Below are 25,153 nucleotides of genomic sequence, written 5' to 3'. Positions count from 1 at the left end.
TCTGACATAATTGGAAATTCTAATGCATAGATACATTTATGTATGATTTGTTCCTGTCCGCAACGATATACCTAAGACAAGAAAAATGTAGTCATAAATACTCATAAACAAACACACTGAAATACATAACTTTAGTATTCATGTGATACATCCGAAGATGTGTTCGTTAAAACCATGCAGTTGATCAAGTCGACTGTTAATAACTTGATTCTTAAACACGGACCGAGGCTTTTGAACGCTGTCTTCAGTATTAGAACGTTAGGTAGCACCGCGTCGGCAGCACGTATACCACGTTTATGTATGAACGATAAATAGAGAAATTTCTTTGTTTTAAAGAAATTCCGTGTTAAATTTGTCATGTTCAGTGAATGAGTTATGGATTTTTCAACCAGTGATCAAATAAGATAGGTGAGTAGTTCGAAATGTTTGTTTCACGATTGATTTTTTTTAAATATATTTACTGAAGCAAAGATTTTACTTATCTAGACAGTTTTACATACACTTTTCTAGATGAATGTGAAAAGACTACTATATACTACATTATGAAGAATTCTATTTAAATTTAAGGTTAACGATCTACTACAAAATTTATATTATAAATACAACATATTTCCATTAACCTTATATTATAAAAATTACATTTTACTTTACACAGTAATTTTATACTACCCAGTAGAAACACGTAGAGGAGCTGATAAATAATGCGGTGAACATCGCAAACTCTACTAAGATATTTAATAATTATACCAATACACTATACCAATTTAATTATTGTTAATATTCGTTATAAAGAATAATCAATTTTATACCAAAAAAAAACAATAATTAAATTTTTAATTTTTTACCGATAATACCGCGGAAAGATAATTAACAATTGTTTATAAGTCGTAAGACTCTCATTAACTTGCTATTTCTGTGAATATATCAATATAGTGACAATGAAATTACATATTTACATCGTCCATCTAAAGGCGACGGTAATAAGTTTACGCTAAAAAATCAATTCATTTTTAACGTTCAAAAATCTTCAATACTTATTTTACCAAGACTGATTTTGCGTGAGAATAATATTTTAACTAATGCTAAATATACGACATAAGCGTACTCAGCTTTTTTATGCTTCTAGTATCCCTCCCTGTAATCAAACTAGCTCATCATTTACATATGTCTCGTCGAAAATAGGTTCTAGCTTGACTCTTGTGGATCTCTTTTTGATATTTAAAATAAATTGTGAAATTAAACTCTACAGCCACCAGCCTTGATGATAGAGCGAAAAACAAAATTACAGAGGTAACAAAATCTATGCATAATGTAAAGAATAAAAGCACCTTATTCTAGTAATGTGTTACAGTATTAAAACATCTTTGTGTATGGTAATCTCTTCGAGGATTCGTCTGCTGTAAATCTTTAAGTCATTCTTGTATTTCAAAGTTTTTTCACAATTGTTCATTGTGAGTTTTTTAATGTTTGCCGTGGTTGTTATTCTTAATAAGAAACCATTATCGAATCAGCAGGAGGTGGTCGTGTATCAAGCAATACATTTAACGAGTTCCGTTCCGCCATATTGTTTACAAACATCACTGTAAATACAGTTATGAATCGACATTTAATATTCTTGTTTTTAATGATGTTTTGATTTCAATTGTGACTAAAATGTAGGAAGTCTGACGTCATCAGTGTCCCTGACAAAATTATAACGTTTGGGATGATTCAGGATATTAAAAAAAAAAACATCTACAGATAACAATGAGGAAAGTTACACGTCGTAGAAATTTATTAAAAAAAATATGTTTTATTTCAAATATTATTAATTGCATTTTTTAACTTATAATCTTATGTGGTAATGTTTTTTATTTCACTATGTGACCAGTTTAACGTCATAAGCGTTATATATTTTTGTGGTAAAAATTTTAATCTGTAATAACAATAACTTGCTTATAATTTTTCTCCACTTGATATTACATAGCATCCTAAAGTTAGTATATTTTTAGCCATTCATATAATAAATCATGATTTCAAGAATTGCATAATTTAAGTTCAAATTTAAAAAATGTACATTCAAATTAAGCTTTAAAAATCTGTTTATATCTATTAATATATATTAATTTATAATAACACTCAAACATTTATTACATATTAATAAAAATTTAAATGATTATATAAATATACATATTAATATTTCTTACAAAATTTGCTCTCTTACAATTTCCGAACGGATATTCATGACATTAAAGTGATTAAGTTTACATATCGGAATATTTAAAAATAAGTTACAATTACATTCGGTTATAACATAGGGTTAAAACTGTGATATTAAACTGTTCTTAAATGATAATATCAATTAAAATTATAATAGAGACACAAGGTTATGACGATAGCTGAGAATATGATTAACATATTTGTCTGTGATGTGTGAGAGGCAATGTACAAACTACAAACAGAATTTTATATGATTAGCTGACAATAGCAAGGCTGATGCTGAAGGCTGGATAGGTATGATATATATACGTCATCATTTTTATATTTTTTTATTACAATTTTTTCCCTCTATTCATCGCTATAAATCACTGTTATTCAGTTGCAGTTTTAAGTGCTTTATTTGCAAATATAAATTATTGCGAGGTCGTTTCGTCTAATAATGGATGGTTTTTAATTATTATCTCACTAAATTATAAATTCTAAATTGTTTGTTTAAATGTTTAACAATGCATTCGTTGTTATATTTTAGAGAATAAGAATTACCATCAATGTCACTGGTTACAATAAATTTAAAAAGCTAAGCGACATCATGTTCTTGCGGCTGTATAAGTATCGAATAATCGCATTGCTATTTTTATATTCTTAATTTATATATAATTTGTTCTAAATTTAAATTGTTTTTTCTATGTTTAAGACAGTTTACTCTATCTTTTAAACTAAAACTGAATCTGAACATATTTCAAGTATGAGTATTCGCGGTCTTTTCGACCTCGTGTTCACTGGAAGGTCAAATGTTGCAATTGAATGATATTCCGTATTTTGCATCTCATTATTTATAAATCTAGTTAAAATTAAATTGCTATGCGTAAATTGTTGTCTTTTTATATTACTTCCTTGCCTACGCAGTTGTCTTCAGGGTGCTTAGCACAAGTCACAAGTTTGTTACGTGACTCTACATACAAAGCGTTTTGAGTTTCTGATTCAACCATATGACTACTATAATCCGAGATTTGTTAATCAAAACTTGTAAAGCTCCGTACGTAGTATGACGGTGCAAACTTGAGGTATGGTACACTTTACAGTAGACTACTTAATAATAGAAAATATATTTTACCACGCGATCTGTTATTAAGCTTAAGGATATTTCTTTAAGTTAATTATTAATTTAATTACTTTAAAAAAAATTAGAACGTTGTTAAAGCGATATTTCTTTAAAAATAAGTTAGAGGATAACGACAACGGTAATCACATAGATTATAATAAATATAAAAGTAATATCAACAATGCACTGAATAGGATCGTAATTGTAAAAAATAAATAAAAATAAATGAATAACGAAATCTTATAAAGAAGTAACCTTAATAGTTAGAACACATAAAAAATATCTCATATCTATATTTAACTTAAAAGAATAATATCACCGACAAAAAATAGTGGAATATTCTAGAATTGTCAAAATGGCGGAATTAAAAAGATTTTCATAACAAAAGATTTAATTAAAACCTTAACAGTTTTGAACTGTTATTGTTATGAAAACCAAAAAAAAAACAAATTATGAAAGAATTTTGTTAAAATATTGTCACGGCTGTCAATTTTTTAGTAATTTTTTGATGTACCAAACTGATTTGTCATGCGGTGTCGGGTGAAGTGCGTTGATAATTACAATTTTCTTTCAATTATATATTTAATAAAAAAAAAAACAGACAAGACAAACAGTGTTTTTTACATAAAACATAGTTAAATTAAAATAAAATAGCATAAATTAATTCTAAACAACCAGTTGTGTCTAACGGTGACATAATAAAAAAGATTTAAAAATAATTTAATGAATAGAAACAATTATGTTTAAAGAAATATAGTGTTTTTTTGCCTCAAACAATGCTGGCGTGTTTATAGAGGTGTGGGATAGTTATAATTGCTATGCAACTTTTAATGTAGAGCTACAGTTAATATGCGATGGAAGAATTACTAACTTTTTTTTTTTAATTTATGTGCTTTAGACCCATTACATTTTTCATTTCGTATGTTGGCTATTGCTAGATTCAAAAATTAAAAAAAAATCTACACGGTACCAATGACTCAATAAACAGACTAAAAATTAATATACAATAATTTTATTAAATATCTTCATAAACGAACTTATGTCCCGGGTATTAAGAAGCATCCTTAAGTTATTTTTAAGAAACATCAAATTAACCTTTCTAGTGAACTTTTTATTACAACAATAGCAAAAGAGTTTAAAAGACGCCATTATTAATAAATACGGGCAAAAGAGTAGCATTATTTTTCTTCCATAACAGACAGTGGACAAAAAAATACACACTCGAGAGAATAAACTTAACATATTTATTTTATTTACGTATTAAACTTAATATCAAATACATTAATTTGTAAACTCAGTAAAAGTGTTAATATATTATAACTATTTGTATATGTGAAGTGAATAACATAACAAAGAATTTTAAATATTTAATTGGACTAAAAACGTGTAAGGAATCTAATTCGTATACATTTGTGTTTTATTCCTTAATAGAAGTTTATAAGAAAAATAACAGCCAAATTAAATTCATTATCATAATTGTCGTCTGTAATAAACGTAATAATTTCAATTACTGGATTTATCTTTGACAAGCCATATAGTCGACCCAATAATATAGATCAGAATCTATATTGACTGACCATACCGTAACTGCTCCTAAATTTCCACGATTTTAAGAAATTAGGGCGGATTGTTTGATTAATATATAGATATGTATATTAAATCACAACTATTTATCAACCAGGTCTAATCAGAACCTATAGTAAAAATTGAACTGAACTAATAAATGAGGGTAGTTTTAATTTATGTATTGAATTACAATGATGTTATAACGAAAAGTTATAAAAGAATTACATGTAAAAAAAACTGAGAATATTTGAAGCCCTTTATTGTCCTGTAAGTAAAGAGAAATCAAAATAAAGGATTTAGAGTAATATGGAAAGATAGTATACGTCATATCTGTAAACATATATAACTATGTACAGAAAAAGACAAAAAAAATATAAGACATAAATGGACGACATAAAATTAACAATATGTCAGAAACATTTGGCAAGAATATTTCACGAGAATAAAATATAATTAACATAACATCTGTTGTTTAAATAACATTAAATGATATCACAAAACAAACAGTTTCAAATATGATTCACCTGTACGTTACAGCGGCAGTAAAAAAAAACTACATTCAAGGATTTTAACTAACTAAGTATAAAGTCTTGAAAATACATCTATTTTTGTATTCTGTGTATTTTTTTTGCCGTAGCTTAGATAACATGGTAGGGTTCTTAAAATTTTAAAACATATTTTTAATATCTTAGATTTTGGCGAGTATAATAAAGGCACTGTTTCTAAACATACAAAACGTTTTTATTTGACATTTCGGTTGCTTTACAGCATCCGTAATTATATATTTTTTTAAAGTTTTGTGACACTTTAAAATTTTTAAATATGTATACGATTTCTCATAATAAATAAATAGAATGACTAGTAAAATATATTTTAGAACGACATAGCATCATATTGTTTAAGACTACAAATAAGTATTAATGTTAGAGCTATCAAATATACGTCTATAATTTAAGTATGACTCAGATCCATTAAGAGGATGGCTTCTCTTGTTTCTTTGTGTATATAAAAACTAACGAATGAAAACAAAAAAGAAATCCAAATTTCCGTTTCTTTTTTACCGACATCAATAAAGAATGGTTCAATTCTGCCGTATAGACTTATTACTTTTGCATATTATGTTAATGCATAGCATCGTCGTTCGCTGTCAAACCGTATGTTTACGATAAGTTTGATTGGGCACACTAAATACGGAGCGTTTCCTGTTATCCATTATTATAGTATAATCGCAGGAAAACTTCACTATTCACTTATTGTTAATGTCTAAGAGGGTGAAGTAAATCTCTTCAGTAAATTTAAATTAGGTATATCTCCATCTTTATATAAAAATACGGTTTAATATTGTTGTCACTAATTCCTTTTTTTTTCAGTAGGATGCGATAATTTTGCTGGAATCACTATTCCAGAACGTTTGACATTTGTTATCGCCGATTACAAAGACTTCTTAGTTTTCAGTCAATTCTATTATATCTTTTAATCGATGATTCATCGAATTTATTAAAATATTCATGTATGTACTTAGTTTTCAATTAACGAAATGACGCGTCACATTCTTAAGTACAACAAAGAATGATTTGCAATGAATGTCAGGTTATCAAAGCATTTGCCTTTGTAATATGATTTCATAATAACGTGTATATTTTTTTTTGTAACTACTTAGACCATTATAATTTTTGTTACACCCACTATAGACAGTACAAATTATAAGTTTGGGAAAAGCGTACTTTATTATAGGTGTTGTTTATATGAAAATAATTAACAAACACGTGATATATCATATATCGGGAATCAGTTTCATCCTTAAAGTTTAGCGTTTTAAACAAAACCATTTATTTTTATTTAGAACGAAGATACTAGAAGTATTCAATATTTACAAGAATTAACTTGGCGTATGTACGTTTTATGGCGATAAGGGAAAAGAAATCAAATCATATTACAGCCGTGACGATAACAATTGGTTTGATTAAAAAAAATTTTATCACGTGCGCTTTATTTGGCAACATTTTTTATTTTGAGAGAGGAATTTTTTCATTATATTATAAGGATGTAGCCACTTAGATCAAGCCTAGACTACACAAGGCTTCAAAACAAGATATCGATCGATAAATTCATCCCATTGAATTTATTGATAAGTAAAGTTAAAAAAATAGCATTGTATCGTAGTTTTTTTTCGCTCAGACTTAACCGGATACAATTTGATCAATGGAACCTGTTTTAAAAATCAGCAATAATAACTATCAAGCATTCACAACGGTAACATCTATTATAAGAATTCCGTACATGAGTCTGACCGCTTTAATTGGATAGAAAAAAAAAAATAACAGGAATATAATTCCAGAAAAGGCGAAGCTGGATGTATATTTTAAAAGAGGTGCTGCAAATGCTATGGTATGATGTACTGGGGATAACCATACTTATACTACATAATTTTATTTGTATTTTTAAGTACGTCTCATTACAACAGTAGCTAGAACATAACTTTTTTTTAAGTCATATAATGAGACTTTGCTCTAATACCGGCTGAAAGAATTTTTTTGTTCCCCTATATAAGAATCGTTCTTTTGTAGACGAAGTTTATAGTATTCTCCATTTTTTGTCATATGATCTTCAATAGGACCGACCACCGAAGACGGGAACGAAACACGACTAGAATAATTATGTCTGTAACCACGTTATTAATTTCTATAAAGCTAAAATAAATATAAATCCAAGTAATACTCCTGCTTTCGTCAAATAAACATCAGCTGAATCCAACCCAGCGCCCTCTAGTAAATATTAAGATTCAACTAGTGATAAAAATATAGTCAGAAAGATAAACATTTTTTATAATATTTGTTTTACCAGAACATTTGAGATTTTTTTGTGCTATTAATTTCCTAGTCATCGTTATAAGTATCTCAATTGAAATATGTTATGATGTTATATTCTTGAGAGGTTTTTTTTATGCTGTCAAATATGGGGATTCCCCGAAAGATTTTTTTATCAATTAAAGAAATAATTCGTTGGTTTCCATGACTTGTCCTATTATCATTAATAATAATAAATAAATAATAATAATCTTCAAAATCGAAAGAAACATATTTTCATCATCATCATCAGCCTATCGAAGCCCACTGCTGAGCAAAGGCCTCTTCTCCTTATAAAAAACATATTTTATATAATTTTAATTTGTACTTCGTATGTTGTTAAAAATCAATCTTAATTTTTTTTAAACTTATTTTTTACATCCTCTTGACTTAAATATTTTATTTAACTTTCGCAAAAAGTGTGCTTAACTAAAATGCCTTCAAATTAATAAGTTCACTGTTTCTTTATACTTTAAAAACAAAGTTAATAAAACAACAATAATTTATATCGAATATTTTTAAACGTAACACAAAATTTAACAGTTATAATAGCGTTTATGTTACCTTAACTGCATCAATATGTAATATAACTGTTTATCACTTATAACTCAATCTTATTATTTGTCGACTTTGAACGTGGCGAGAGATCGTTAAGAATTTATGTCGAATTGTAAAGAGTAAACAATTCTAAACAACGTCTTAAGCCTTCGTATGTCGTAAGCTTATTTTAAAAACATCATCTAGTGTAAGGAAGGCGGCGCTGATTCCTTTATGAATATTACAATGTATTCAAACAGTATTGTGAATCGTTCACACAAGCTTGTAAAAAATTACAGTGACACATAAACAGCACTCTTAAAATAGATAGATCTTTACTGGTAATTAGTACGTGTCTATGAATACCGTATTTTCTACAAATGCTTCCTTGATTTTATGGTTTTCACAATTAACATCAATTCTTGAATGCTACTTTATTATAATTAATTTTAATTAGCTGTTTAAAAGAAATATATAGTGTCTTTTGCCAGTAAAACATGTTGTTTGGTAAGAATAAATAAATTCAAATACCAACTTGTCATTATATGTAATTAAATCCAATGTGATTTGAAATATCCATGCCATTTGTATTGCAAGTATTCCTATATATTGAATGTTAATGTTTCTATGTTTATATTTGTATTACTCGATTACAATAAAACCTCTAAATTATTATTTTTCTGGTTATATCATATCCATGGAAAATGCAGAGATAAGATAAGGAAGTTTATTCCTGTTCAGTGTTCAATAACCCATAATTCATGTAAGACTTATTATAAATGTATACAGTATTGAAAATATTTTAAATTATCTGTGGGCCCAGATGACGTCATTTATGGCAGATTCGTTCTAATTGCGTCATATAGGCTACTAGTTCAATTTTCAATAGAAAGTAGTGCAACGCGACTTTCCATCCTTCATGACACACTTTGCACTTAATTCAATGAAATAGATGCTGATTTTTTTTTTTTTTAGTAATACCTATTTTTATTCATGTGTTTTAAGAACTGTTTGTATTAATTAACATAAAAAAAAATATTTATTTAAATAATAATAATAATTAATACTTTCAATAAAAAATTAAATCAGTTTCATAAAATAATACCTTTATATCAATTGCTTTTGAGCTCGAACAATGTAGTTCTACTCATTTGGATTAGACTTCCAATTAATCATATGGATGGTAAAATGGTTCAGCGCAAATGGAATTCAAAAGATTTGTCACCACAAAACTATGAGCCGTCCAAACTTGGGTTATGGAAACTGTACAAACTGTACAGCTTACAACACAATAATGTTGGTACAAATAACCCTATGATGTATAAATGTTTGTTGAACATTTATGGAAAATACTAAATTGGATTTTTATGAAACAAATGTGAATTTTAAAGAAAGGATAGTATTGCGAGCAACTAATATTAATTATAAATATATATATACACTTTTTGAGGTAGACAATATTTTTTAAACATATTAGTCTATGCTTAGGATTCTGTGACTTAGCTGTAACTTGGTGTTCCCTAAAATAGGTTCTCCAAATAAATTACTCATAAAACTTATTATACATTTAAAAGTTTTTGCTTAAAACAACCACAACAGCATTCAAATTTTCTACAATATTTTTAGTTTCAATAAGCATTATGAAGGGTTGTTATTCATTTTGAAGACGAGAAATTAATTTTTTTATCATATATGTATTTAAATAATTGCAAAACAATACTTACGAATTTTTTTGGAATGAAATTTTGTTTATTATATCCCAACGCACATTTCGAACGTTATGGTTTTTCCAAGTAAGTTATTATAATTTATCAAAAATAATCATATCGCAATTTTGTTTTTAGCAGTTCTGAAAAACACAAACCGTAAATAAAGTATAAACATGCGTGAATGTTTGACTTTGAGTTTTGACAGGGGTGTAGTGGCATTAAAAATTTTTAATCTGTTAATCCATGAGTCTCAATCTAGAAATGAATACAAAACTAAAAATTGTTGGTACTTATCTTATAACCAAATTGACAATATAGAAATATATTCATTGAAAATAAGAAATTTATGATAATATTAAAAATTATATTTTAATTCTCACTAGAAACAAATATCAATATATTATTATTTATCCCGTTATATTGTTTATTTTTGTTTAAGTCGAAAATGTAAAATTAAGCCATGATGAATGCATTATTAACGAAACTTTTTCTTTTACAGGAGGAACCCAGATCGTGGTGATGCTCCTAGTTTTGAAAGTTATCTGCAGAAATGTTGGAAGTACCGGATAATGTAAGATATCAAATTGTTTTAAATGTGTCGTAATAAAGTAAAAACTATGTTTTTGCGTACAAATGCATTAACAAATGTTGTATGAGATAACAAAGCAAAAAATTATATGGATACTTTAGTAAACATTTTACGCTTATCAAAGACTTTTGAAATTAGTTAGATTACTTTTTAATTATAGGTGACTAAATATCTAACTAAAGTCCGAAAAGTTGCCTTTCTCATTATTATTTTTTCTTTAGCTCCAGTATTTATTTAATATTACTTTTATTGTTTTTTGAGCTGAAACTTTAGATTTAATTTTTTTAAGTAGTATTTTAAGCGACAAAAAAATGAAACCCTACGTAAAAAGGCTATTATTTATGAGCCTATAACATTTTTATTATAAAATATACATGTAATTACAAAACTAAAAAAAATATCATAAAAATGTTTTTGTCCATACATAAAACAGAATCAGATTTTTGTAACAAAAAACCGGTAGTAAAATATAGAGGGAACTTCCGTTAATATTCCGTTAATTCGACATTATCAAATATTGAAGCAATGAATAGTTTGAGAGAAATAAATATATATATTCACAGCGGCGTGATACAATGATTATATTCAGCTAATCCAAGTACCTATAATATAAAAGCCTTCATTTGTCTAAACAGTGTGTTAATTGAGACATCAAGGGAAAAATAATAATAAACTGGTTTGGCATAAATAAATGTATTTCAGGCATAATATACACTCGACACAGATAAATTAGATTCGGCTGCCCAAGGGAGCCATCAAGGGAAGAATCTTGATTGTTAGTTACACAATAAAGAGTTTTAACCTTGAAAAGTTTTTTCTTCAGTTGATTTTTTTCTCAATATTCAAGTAAAACTGTTTGGATTTTTGTCAAATGCCAATCACTGTACTAATATTTATCGTTATAAACCAAATCTTTCAGTCAAAAATAATATAAAACAACGTTATTTATAGCATAAATATATCTCTGACATCTTGTTTGGAAAATCTCCAAAGTACGTAGCGTCTCGAACTTTGTAGTGATATAATATCTCCGGCTTATTTTATTTAATCGTAGAGGACAGCCAATTATTTTACATGGAATACAAATTGTTCTTAAAAATATACGGTTTTATGATGTTTTGAGCGATGTCTATGTACAAGAGGAGTGTAGGTACACAACAATTTATAGATAAGGTTAGTAGTTACGAACATAAAATTTTATCATATGTTAAGCAAATACGAGTGTCATGTTTATGTGTTGTTAAATAAAATGTAAACGCTGTTTACACTTATTTTTAAGTAAATACGTTACAGATATAAATTCTTTTATGGCGAAATAAAAATCAGTTTCACTGTAAATTGTGCATAGTTTTGTTTAAAAAAAAAAGAAAACAAAGCAAATGTTTGCAGTAACGGAAGAAAACTGGTCATGTATGTAAGTGGTTGACCTAAGAGTTTCTATTGGCTACTTGACTCCCGTTATTACGGAAGAACCTTACGGCTTTGCGGTATCAATTTAGAACATCCAGGTCATTCAGACAAGTTTAAAACCGTTTCGCTATCTGCATTGTTCAAATTAACTTACTTTATTTGCTCATCAAACTTTTTAGGGTCGGCACTGATGACGTTTCATATACCTATGTTTTTTGTTATCTGTGTTCTATAATAATCAATATGTATATATATATATATATTTTTTTATTAACATTATTAAATTTGACTTTTACTTTTTTTTATATCAAGAATGAAATTTTATGGTCATTTCCTTATCTTTAAATGAGGATTTGCACGGTAGCCGTAATGTTATCGTGACTGACACGAACTTAAAATTAAAATAAATGGATGTTTTCAATATTAAAAGAAGTGCGTAAGCATGTACATATATATACGTATTTCATTTTAATAATAAAAAAAATATATTAACTATAAAAATCAATTTTTCGCGCTATTTAAAAAAGTTCTTTCCATTTGCATATTTTTTATAATATCGATTAATATATTTTTGTATAAAAATAAAGAAAGATTTGATAAATTATACCCAACTTAGTTTAAATTTTTTTAAATAAAATTAATTTTCCTCGACCCAACCCTGTTCGTAGGTCAACTAAAGTATATTATCCCATATTAATGAGTTGCAAGAACATTAGTCGACTGCGGTCATTCTTGCTGTGAAGTTGCATATCGCGTATTTTTTCTCGTATATTTCAATAAGATAAATTTAGTGGATATATTTGATTGAAGCTAGATCGACTTCGGTACAACCAGTTAAACAATTACTGTGAGGAAACCTTTACGTTCAGAAATCGATCTTGTAGAGGTAAGTTTAACATTTTCACTAACTGTAAGTACTTTTCAGTACTGTAATTGAACGTATATTAATCATGATTAAACTATATTAACCTATATCGTCTTCGATTGTTGTAAAAATTGTTATAATCATTCTTATAGCGTGAATAAAAAAAGCACTTAAAGACTCAAAATCTAAAACTACCCTCAAATCCTTGCCGTTCATCATTTCATGGACTATCTAAAACAAAATATATGTACAAGTGATTTTTGAATACGTATTATGTAATTATACTTGTACGTACATATGTATGACGGTAATTTTAATAAAAAATGTTTTGTACGTTTCAATAATATAACCTACTCTTTCTTTTTTTTCGCTGGTTATTGACTAACGTGACTGTTCAAGATAGTCATGAAATTCGATGCTACATGAACAATTTTATGATTTAAAAAGTTATTTCATTATAATATTCAAAAAAATTATCTACTTCATTTTATTCTTCATCAGTTATGTCTAGGCCTTTATAATAATCGTCTCTGCCTTTATAATAATCGTCTCTGACTTTTTCTAAAACATTAAAATTAAATACGAAGGTTTTAAAGATTGTTTGAAATCTTAAGAATGGTTATCATTCAAGTAAGAGGAAGCAGAGGTTTAGAGTTCTGATCTGAATCTGAAATTTTAAAAATACCTTCAAAATTGTAGAAACCATTTGAGATGAGGAATTCATTCAATCCATTCAAATTAAGAAACCTGTGAAATAAATTGACTCTGAATGAACGTAGTCGAAAACAATTTTTTTTATTGTATTTTTTTTTGTATAACCGCCTTTTACAGTAGTGATGATTGCCAAATAAACATTTAAAACGCAAACAAAATTTACTGAACATCACATGCATAAACTGAGCAAATGTGTGCAATCGCAGCAAAACTCGCAATTAGTTTTCTTGCTTTGTCTTATATTTTTTATTTACTTAGTTACTTTATTTAGTGATAATATTTATAACTTCACATTCACATGATGTTATATTGCATGAAAGTAACAGTTAAGAGATATTTAATGGAGAAATAGGCACAGACTTTTTTTAATATTTTTTATTATTTCAGTACAATATGACATAATGCAATCTTTGTCTATTACGGCCTGAACGGTCACGCGAATAACAGTGGAGTGAGGAGGAGGCTATTAAGGTTGTCCATTATTACATTGGAGTTTATTAGCGACACTTTCTAGATTTTACCTTAATATTTTTATTTATATACACCTTTTTTCAAGATTTGTGGATGAAATTTTGATCTTTTACAATAACTATAATACTATTCGAAAACCCTTTCTAGTTAAAGAATACAACTCTCCCCGCAACGCAAGTTCGAGGTTGCATTACTTAGCTGATACATTTAACTAATACAATGACAGAATATAAATACATGAAATTGAATTACAAACTAATTTACATTGAAAAAAAACCCAAAAATTTTCCTTATCGGTGGTACCAATTCACTTTGTTCGTAAAATCCAATTTCAAAAGTAAAACTATTAAAACAATAAGGGGAAAAGATTAACTTGATTTCATAGTTTTAGTGATTGTGATATAATATTAACACGTATGATGTAATATTTTGTGGATTTAGCTCCCACCTTTAATTTAACTCTGTAATAAAAATTTGGTAAAATCACTTGTAAAATTTTGACATTTCACGCCATCTCTAAAAACTGCTACCCAATTTCTTCAGGCACTAATTCAATAACATTGTAGAGATAATATTCTCTTCATGGAGTATCATTAAAATGTTGAAACAAAACTTTTGACCTTAAATCATTATTTATGGATATAAAATAAAATGAAGGTTGTGGATAAACCATGATAGTCGATAGAAATTTCTCTCATTTAATACTTTCTATTTTAGTTTCAAAACAAAATTAAAGTCCAAAATCAAAGATTTGGCTTTAAAAGTCGTCTTTTCAATATTAAAATTAAAATTTCACTTATCTGGCTTCGAGTGACACGCGGCTTCATGTTAGTGAAGCTATACTGATATATATATATCTGATCAATGTAGGATATGAAGTGCCTGGGTCTCATTAAAAAAGGTCTGTACTTTCCCAATGATTGGGGTAGCGTAGATACGCTGTGTCACCTGTTGCGTAGCCCTTAGAAACCATGGAAGTAAGTTCGATAAATCTCAATGAACCACATATGATTTCTCTCCCTTTAATGGGTTGGGTACAAATCCGGACATTTGACTCATCTTACTCGGTAGAAAATTTGACACCCAGTACCCCATTAGGAGGGTCCTAACTGTCAGTCCGGGGTAAGACAGGATGACTCTGGATCTTTCTTCAGATATTCTAGTTTCTCTAGACTGAGCGAGGAAGACAACCGAATCGTTCTGTTTGGAATGCCTGCCAATATGCCAATTGAACATAACCCAGTACTGGTAAGCGAGTAGATATGCGTATTGCTTACGAAAAAAAATAATGCTAGCGATAACTTTCTTCTTTCTTTTTCATGTACCTTCACTTGAAATACATCTGGCAAAAAAAAAAAACTGTGTGGAAAATGTATCAATCACCATAAATTTTTACAGTAAAAAAACACTATCCATTTTACGTAGATCAAGAGAATACGTAACGTACATATATAATAACTGTATTAAACGTAGCGCAATGCACAAGAACTTGAACAAGACAAACTCTACCCAATAATTATTGTTTCTTTATAATTATAAATCTATGAACATCACAACCAAGGTTGGGTTAAGTTACCACAAACGTCACCATCGTGATCAACATGGTTTAAATGATTAAAGATAACCTAAGTTATTAGTTGTGCCCTTGTACAGAAACAATACTGTACAATACAAATGTAACAAGTTACGTTTTTTATATGTGATTTTCAAATAAAATACAAGTTTATTTGTGATATTCAAAAAACGCTCAGTAACTATTTCCGTCATTACGGAAATATTTTTTTTTTTGTGCAAGTTATCGATAGAAAAGTCTAGTTAAAAATATCAAAAGATTTAGTAACATTACACAATAGATGAATTTTAAGATTAACTACTATTTTAATACTGTTATATTGATGTCAACATTTAGCATGTCTTGAAAACTAAGTGCCAAATTATAATGGATTCCTACATTTGTTTATTCCGCACAAGAGGCCTAAATTGTATAATTTTTAATGGTATTATATTCACTATTTGGGAACTATAAATTGGATTTTTACAAAACAGTGCTAATTTAGTCTGAAAGATGCACTTTGTTATTTATTTATGACTACTTTTTTCATTATTTATTTATTATAGTATTTCTAAAAATTATACGTATAGATAATGTTATGATTTTTAATGGTTTTAATATATATAACGTAGCCAATTATATAGAATTTTATTATAGATGGTTTTGACAAGATCTCAATAGGAATTGCGGTAAATATTGCATTTTATAATCTTGATACAAATAGTGGTTTTGTGGTATAAGAATAAAGCTATTATTTTGGAAAAAAATATATGTATTTACGATCATAAAACAGCTACAATAGGCAATAAAATGCTGACTTCAATGAGAAAAATGGTTTGTCAGGAACCAAGACGTTAAATTAAATCAATTAAACTTATTAACATGCCAGTACTTTTTATTAGATTTATCATTTACCGAAAAATTTGATGGGAAAAAAATCGGCATTTCTACCTATCCTAAGACATCCGAATCCAGCTCTAGTTATTGCAAATCAACTTGTAAATATCATTAATAAATAATACAGTATGTATAATTACACAATGCAAAAATGAACTGTAGAAAATGAGTGAGTTTTTTTTCCTCGTAATATATTTTTATCGTATAATCAATTCCAACCTGTGTTTTAGTTGACCTGTTAACCATTTATTACGCGGGGCGATCTTCGACAGTCATTACACGTACATCATACGGAATTATTTATCTGTTGTAAAAACATAGCGCGCCATGTCGCTGCTTCAGTGACCTTCTTCCTTTGGTGGTAGGAACTCGTCTTGCCATACAATGTTACGAACCAACCAAGTACGCGAACTTATTTAATCTAAATTATTAATTTATAATAATTGATTGGTGATTAATAAATATATATATATTTTTGGGAAATCTCTTCGAGTATGGCCGCTAAGGTTTGCAAATTTTGTTTCTTACATTAAATTTTGTGTGAAATTTCTTGGTGTATGTTGTTTTTCTTTGTTCATCATATATATATATACAAAAACTAAGTTCCGAAAAATTGTTTTTTTTTCTTAAACTAGATTATAATTTAAAAATACCAATATTATAGTACTGCATGTGCGTTTTTATTCGAACATTTAAATATCCCCGCACGGCTAGTATAAAGAAGGGTACGATTAAATTTATATGCTTTTATGTAGAAATAAAACTATTTCCGGGGAATCTCGTAAGTAAATAAACTCACGTTTCTCTGGGATTATGAAAGTATTCTGAAAGCGAAACTATTAATTTGTTTTAAAATATGAAAAATTGTTTTACCACAAAACTAGAATCCATTGCGAAGTGCGACGATAAAATTATATAATTTATAAATTCATTTGCGAATTTTAATGCGAATTAATATTCCTCATTATTTTTAAGTTTTACTATAAAAAATTACTTAATTTGAATGTATGTTAAATAACATCTAGCTATTAGTTTGTCCATTCGATCCTGAAATTAATAAACATAGGATTGTTGAGGAAGAATTCAAGCTTTACAGGCTGCAAAATGTTGATAGTATGAGAAAACTTCGGTTTTCATACAATACTAAAATACATAAATCGGTTATAAAATTTTTATGTTTTCTTTTTTGTTGATGACGTAAAATATGTGTACGGACATTAAAATTATATTTTGGCATGTCGATTTCTTCCATTTAAGAAATATATTTTCCTAATTTTCTAATCATAATTAATCACGAATAATTAAAGAAATTGTACACGTTTTAAAAACTTATTTCTTTAAAGCATTTCACTTAAAAATTTTTATGAATTTGTTACCGCTCTGCCACATTAGTTAAGGTAAGTTTTATAAATGGCATGTCTTAATATATATGTACATAGAAAGTAATATCGTATGTTAGTGAAGCTCCAAAATGATAGAACACTTGGATGTTTTTTTATTGCTGTAAGAAAAGATATATACATTTTTTTTATCAATCCATAAATCGTCTTAGCACTTAAAGCAAAACGTATCGAGAGATAATTCGATATTATCCACATTATTTATTTAGACAACGGTGTTTTATGAAAACAGTAATTTAAATTTCAACGATATCCTATGTCGTCTGGTATTTTCATTTTCATTTATTATTCATTATAACATTTCCAAGACGCTTGAAAAATTTAATGTAAATAGCAACATACATTTGAGTTCGGAATATTTTTTTTTTCTCTTTTTTGATTAGTTTTTATATAAGGGAAAAGAATGTACAGAATCAATTGATGCTAACATATTTGTACTGATTTGATTGACATTAAGAGCGATTAAACTGGTGGAACGGAATAATGTTTAGATACGGAATGCAAATTTAGAACAAAACGTGAATTAAAGAGATGAAAACACAAATGTTGTCAGAAAAATCATACGTGAAAAAATATTTTGAATGTGAATTTGAAACTTTTAAAGCAAAGTAGTAAATGTATGAATCTAACTCGTCGAGAAATAAATTATAACTTAAAAGTTTTCTGCTCAACAATAAATTGAAGCGCTAAAACTGAAATATTCTATTGTCCAAAAAACTATTTTCTGACCTGTCATCATAAGATTATATAGATTAAACGACATTGACGCATTCTAGAGTCACCCGAGTGAAGCGAACCATGAAAAGAGGTAAGGTGGAAGACAGTCATTTCGCTGATTACTTACTATGCATGTAATAGATAGCAATTTGACATTGACATTGGCAGAATGGGTTATTTTTTTTTTTATCTTTCTTTTACTACCTGTCAACTGGAGTACAGTTTTAAATGCTAACGTCTTTTTTTGTCCCCATAAAAAATGTGCGAACATATGATAAATAATATAATGATGACATTGTTATTTGGACACTTTGAAACGTTTATTTTAATCATAAACTTTGTATTGGAACTTCTGAGAATACTTATGTAAGAGCTAATGCTGAGAAAATAATAACCATAAAATATAATAGTTGCATGCATTCTTGAGGATAACTTGTATGAAAACCTTTAGATTTAATCTAAGTTACTCGAATCGTGTGAAGATTTATGCTTCAGAACATTTTTTTTTATAACAAACGATTACTATAATCACATATTAAAAATGATCCAATTCAAAAGTTTCGTATGTATTTGGTTTGATGATGTCATGAATACAACCGAACGTAAAGAATATTTTTTTGCCATTCACTATACTGTATAAATGACGTAATACCTTATTTATAAGCGATTCACTGTAAAGGATATATATTTGTCTAAGATCCTTCTAATGTGTTAAATGTGTTTAAAAAATTCTGTGTATTGTAGGATGTCATTCGAAATATAAGCAAAACATATATTTCATGACAGCGAAGACTTTAATAAAATAGAAAATTCTGATAGCGAATTACAGAATACGTATAGAGTATATAGAAAGAAAAAATCTAAAAAAATATTATGAAATACGAATTTTACTCTATTTTTGTGTTAATTAATAGATATATTTTATTTTTATACTCTAATCTAAAGGAGTTCCGTAATTAGAAATAGATTGTATTTGGACCATTAAAGCTAACATTGTTCTTGTTTTTATCAGTTGTGCAACATAAATGATATACAATTGACGTTCTTCCGAACCAATAATCTATTGCTGTCTGCTTTAGAATTCTTGAATGTTGTTTGAAGTTATTTATTGAAAATATCTTAAACAATTGGTTTTTTTGAAACTCTACGGCGAGTTAGTTCTTAAATAACCATTCTAATTTCAAGCGGCATAGATTCATCGTATCTTTTTTACTTCTAGATCTCCGAAGCCAGCTTCGTAACTAGCGTAGAGGAAGCTGTTCGGATAGACCAATGCACGCAGACTCCGCCGGTTGGAAAGTCTAGACCAAAAACTTTACAACGATATAACACTACCGACCACCTATTATACGAACGACCCAGACCCTATAGGCTAAGAGAGTTCCGACCGAAGAGTTTGGGTTTATGCGAGTCAAGTCAGTGCCTCGGTAAACCTCCCAGCTATGATAGCGGCTGTCAAGTCAAGTGAGTGTCAGATAATTTTTATTAAAATAAAAACAACATCCCACAGCATTTATCTCAATTTCACGAGTGAAATGTGACAAAGCGTCTATGAATTTCGTTCATTTGATATATTTTAAATAGCTAAGCTTACATCAAGTTGTATATGAACAGCCACAAACACATAAAAAAATTCATGAGGAAATGTTTGATATACGTTTCAAGATGTACTGTTTTAAAACAGATAATTATTTTGAAGATTCTTCATAACTTCTCGTAGTTAGTTAGCTTATTATCATTATATTATCCCTTTGGCATTGAAAACATATTTACGTGTAATAATCTTAAGAAACAGAAACAACTTTATTAATATATTTTACATTTGAAATCATTTATGTATATTCAATAATCGTGACGATCAATTTGCTTATATAGGTAATAAATAAAATATTATATTTGTTTATACTCTGTAGGTTTTTAAAACTTTTTGCAACTACGTATATACGTTTTAAATTGTCGAAAATTTGCTCACAAATACATTTATTGTGGCTATAATAGATAGTTTTGCTTGGACAGACAAACTAGCAAATACGCCATTATCCAATCTAACTTTTATACCTCCGTCCCTAGAATCATTCGCATTATATAGTTTTACATTTGTTTTATATGAATTCGAAATGCGCAACATGACTAAAGGTTGATTAAAATCAGGACTTATTCACTTGAATAGAGTAAACATTTTGACATAATAATTAAAATAGGTAAATAAGTTATGATGTTTCTCCTTGCGCTGTCAAATGATAAAACTGAGAAGCAGTTTGCACTACTGTCCTTTAAATAATATTTATTTGCCGTTAGAGTATTATTACGTTCAGTTAGCTACGAGTGGCCATGCCTTTCAAAGAACCGAGGTAATGGCTATAAAGATTTTATCAAGATACCTTCAAATTGTTAAAACCGCCTAATGTCAGACGTTTCGTAATGGCTAGTTCCGCTTACCTTATTTTAAGACGTTACAACATATTATTGAATGAGTTATAGTTATCTGTTCGGTTTGTAAACTGCTTAACTTCATTCGATATGAAAAACATTAGATAAGAAGATAAAAAATCTTCAATTACGTTTACAAACGTTATATTTTTTTTTATATTTTGTTTGAAATTTTAATTTAAATTTTTTGTTAGGGTCAAGTTGCCGTCAGATAGTCCGACTATTTCAGTGACTCCCCCCCACAGCCTGGAGTACGACTGCCCCAAGGGTAGCAGTGGCACTGTTACCCCCACAATGATTACAAGCAAACCAGCGACAGTGCTCTTAAGCCCTGGATATTTACAGAGCCCTTGTCAATGCACCCAGTCCATTAAGGTAAGGACAGAAATTATCTATTGTCAATGTAGACATTAATATCCAATACACCAAAAAGAACACTGACTTTCGTATTCACTTATTTAAACTTAGAATTATAAGTCCAATTTACGTTTTGCTGGAATCATAAGATATTCCCATTAAAATTATTCAGCTATTCGACATGTGACAGAAAAATAAAATAGACTGATTGAATAAAAAAGGTTTTGCTATCTGTGCTGCAATAATAAAAACACGATAAAATAATAATTCAGGAGTCGGAAATTCTTGAAATAATATAAATTCCACATATGTTTTAATAACTTACGGGTTACTAAAAAGATTCTAAGATATTAAAAAAAAAATCTTTTATCATCATCTTATATTTTGTTTCAAACGTTTTGTTAACTACGTCAAAGTAGTTATCGTTATAACTTTGCATTTTATGGCCTTAAAGTGAGGAGTTCTTAAGAACTGAACAATGGATTTATGTCGAATTGGTTTTCATTATATTTCTGCCTTTAACTATAATGAAAATAAATTAAAATATAACTTTTCAGTAAAGATTTCCATACAATAGACTATAAAATTAACCGAAAACGATTAAAATGCTAAAGAACCGTTTGGTTTAAATTTTTTTGAATGTATGGAATTTGCTATTTAAATATTTATATTAATTATGACTAGAGAGTAATGTTAGTCTCTAAAGAAACAAGTAAGTACTTTGTTTCTAAGTTCTAAGAAGCAAAATATATTTGTTTATTTTTCCATCCATCACATAAAATCAAATAATAAATAATATTAAATTAGAAAGCAGAACGTTTTAATATAAGCAAAGGAAAGACGCTATAGATACCGACAGAAATTCAATATCCCCATTTCGTTGGCAGAGCGGCAGTGAAGTAGCTCTGGCTATGCCGTGGAGTGAGGAAAAGGCTTCGTCGGATGGACTCTCGTGGCGCAGGTTACACATGTCCCGAGCCAAGCTCAAAGCTACCGCCACCACTTCCGAATTGCTCTCAGGTAGATTATATATTACATATAAAATATATCTTACAAACAAATACTTCACATTGATTAATATCCGATTTAAAAAAAAAAACAATAAATCATTACTAGATGAATAAAACAATTTAGAATCTATATAAATAAATAACACGTAATTATTTAATATTTATTGAATATATTCAACAACAGTTAATATAATAAATAATAATTAAAGGTACAACTTTCTTGTAACACTTTATATTTTAATTCATATGAATTAATGTTATTCTGATATTATGATACTTATGAATACAGTTATTTAATAGTTAATACGTTATTTATCATAAAAAATATTCATTTATGATAACAGATTTATATATTTAGAATACTTTTGAATGGATGACGTAAATTAATATAGAATACCTACATTATAAATAATATTATAATAATGTTTTCTATATGGTAATTTTGACTGATACTTAAGCCGATTAAAATAATGAAGTTACAAGAATACAAGACGTTTTTTTTTCTATAAATATCAATTAAAAATACATACACATAAGACTTTAGCTAGTATTCATTTACTCACATATAATTATAAAGGTATCGATGATATTTGATTTAAACAATCGAATAGTGCTTAATAAAAAAAATATACCTACAATAACAATTAAATAAATAAATAAATAAATAAATAAATATATATATATATATATATATATATATATATATATATATATATAGAATATGCTGCAGCTTAACAAATTGATAATATTTTTTAAGGTTTCGCGATGGTAGCGATGGTGGAACTTCAAATAAACGAACCGACGAATGTGCCCGAGTGGTTGTTTGTGATGTTTGCTGTGTGTACAACAGTATTAGTTGCTGTTCACATCTTCGCTCTCATGATCTCTACCTACCTCCTGCCGAATATAGACGCGGTCAGCAAGATGGACACACCGGGGGATCCCGCTAGAGCATTGAGGGATTCCCCGCACGAGAGAATGCGCGGTTTCATAGAACTCGCCTGGGCCTTTAGTACTGTTTTAGGTATGTTATTCTCAATATTAAATTAGTATTAAGTGTTACTATTGAGGTTAACTCATGGATCCTTTTTTGTGCAGGCATTTGTTAAATGCTTTTAGAGTTTCGTTTGAAAAAAAAAAAACAAAAAGGAGTGATTACACACTTCGATAGAATTAATTTTATTTTGTACTATATCTCTATAAATGCTTAGTTTGTTATTTTAACTAAAAGAAACACAATTACATGAAATGTTATTAATATGAAATGCTAGTTTCCAAATCTAAAGGATTTAATAAGGCTTAATATAACAATTTTATAATTTTGTTTCAGGCTTATTTTTATTCTTAGTGGAGATAGCTATATTGTGTTGGGTCAAGTTCTGGGACTATTCCTTCGCGGCCGCAACCGCAGCCACAGTTATTGTTATACCAGGTATTCCAGCATGCTAACAATATAAGTAATAAACTAAAAAATTTGTCAATTTAGATCTAAATGTAATTTGTTAGATAACTTATATAACTATTTAGCATATTACGTATCCGAACAACGAAAAGCTCGTTATTAAAAAATACCTAATATCAGGAAAAGAACCAAGTTGTAACTTGTAAAAATACATAAAAATCTTTAAGTTACACTAATATTTAAATATGTATTATATAAATAATATTACTATAAAGTAAGACTGATATTTAAATTAAACAAATTTTTTTCAGTATTGATAGTGTTCGTTGCGTTCGCGATACATTTCTACCACTCGCTAGTTGTACAGAAGTGTGAGACTTCCGTCCAAGACATCAAACAACTAGAAAACATGAAGAGAGACCTCGATACTGCTACAGTAAAAGTTAATATGTTTTAGACACAAGTGGCTTTTTAATTGTTATCTGTGAAGGCTACAGTTAAAACTAGTAATTCTAAAACAATATAAAAAATGAATTCTCCAGCACTGTTTTAACTTAAAATGTATTAGACATTAGTGATGTTGTATTTGTTATCTGTGCAAGCTACAGTTTAAACTTGTAATGCCAAAACATTATAAAAAATAATAATTGTCAGCACTATGTTAATAATTTAATATGTATTAGACATTAGTGACGAGTGAAGTATGTGTTATCTGTGAAGACTACAGTTGAAAGTTGAAACTTGTATTGACAATTGCCAAAACGATGTTAAAGAAAATGTGTGCAGCACTGTTATTAAAACTTAGAAAATAATTATAGTATTAAGGTTTGCTGTTTTGTTAACGTACTATTGCTAACTAATTAGCCCACCACACATTTACATAAAAGAGGTTTCTAAGATGATGCAGTAGTTGAATTATTCCACAAAAACAAAACAAATATGCCAATTAACAATGGTATGAGACAAACTATTGTAAATTATTCTGAAGTGAAACTTTTTTGGTCGAGTATATGATATAAAAAAAAAAATACTGTTGATGTGTTAAATTATATACCATACTATAATAAAGTAGAATATATAAAATGTGCCTTGAGTGAAATTAAATAATATATAATAATATAGTATACAATTACTCATAAAAATTTTGTACCTTTAACTTAAAATTCATAAGACTGTAATCAAGATTAGTATAAAGTAGATGAAAAACATGTGATGCCTATGGTGCTTACATAAAAATATTGATTGTGAGGTAGATTAATTCTGAAATTTTATAAACATTATGGACCAATTGTTAGTTTTTAAATATATTTATATGAAACACAATTTTTAACTTAATACACTGTAGTATTATTGAAGCTATTAAATAATTTGATTGTGAAA

General features: G+C 28.1%; 2 protein-coding genes across 6 annotated transcripts in view; one reads left to right on the top strand and one right to left on the bottom strand.

Annotated features, from left to right (window-relative positions):
• Nucleotides 1–10,150, bottom strand: part of LOC116777458 (uncharacterized) — a 14,739-nt gene extending 4,589 nt beyond the window's left edge. The window contains exon 1 of the mRNA XM_032671005.2: nucleotides 9,975–10,150. The gene's annotated coding sequence lies outside the window, so the exon portion shown is untranslated. The remainder of the gene's footprint in view (nucleotides 1–9,974) is intronic.
• LOC116777459 (protein orai-2-like) lies at nucleotides 248–25,153 on the top strand. Of its 5 annotated transcripts, XM_032671009.2 has the most exons (8): nucleotides 248–408; nucleotides 10,459–10,530; nucleotides 19,794–20,038; nucleotides 21,199–21,379; nucleotides 22,249–22,381; nucleotides 23,129–23,395; nucleotides 23,702–23,803; nucleotides 24,085–25,153. In XM_032671009.2, the coding sequence occupies exons 2-8, from the start codon at nucleotides 10,510–10,512 to the stop codon at nucleotides 24,228–24,230; spliced, it is 1,095 nt and encodes a 364-aa protein (XP_032526900.1). In that variant the 5' UTR covers nucleotides 248–408; nucleotides 10,459–10,509; the 3' UTR covers nucleotides 24,231–25,153. The 5 variants fall into 5 exon arrangements, with proteins under 5 accessions (XP_032526900.1, XP_032526899.1, XP_032526903.1 ...); XM_032671008.2 differs by lacking the exons at nucleotides 248–408; nucleotides 10,459–10,530 and adding an exon at nucleotides 11,560–11,721; XM_032671012.2 differs by lacking the exons at nucleotides 248–408; nucleotides 10,459–10,530 and adding an exon at nucleotides 11,942–11,962.

Source organism: Danaus plexippus, chromosome Z (genome assembly GCF_018135715.1).
Source record: "Danaus plexippus chromosome Z, MEX_DaPlex, whole genome shotgun sequence".
NCBI lineage: Eukaryota > Metazoa > Arthropoda > Insecta > Lepidoptera > Nymphalidae > Danaus > Danaus plexippus.
Note: the sequence above shows the minus strand (reverse complement) of the source record. Positions and strands in the feature narration are given on the sequence as shown.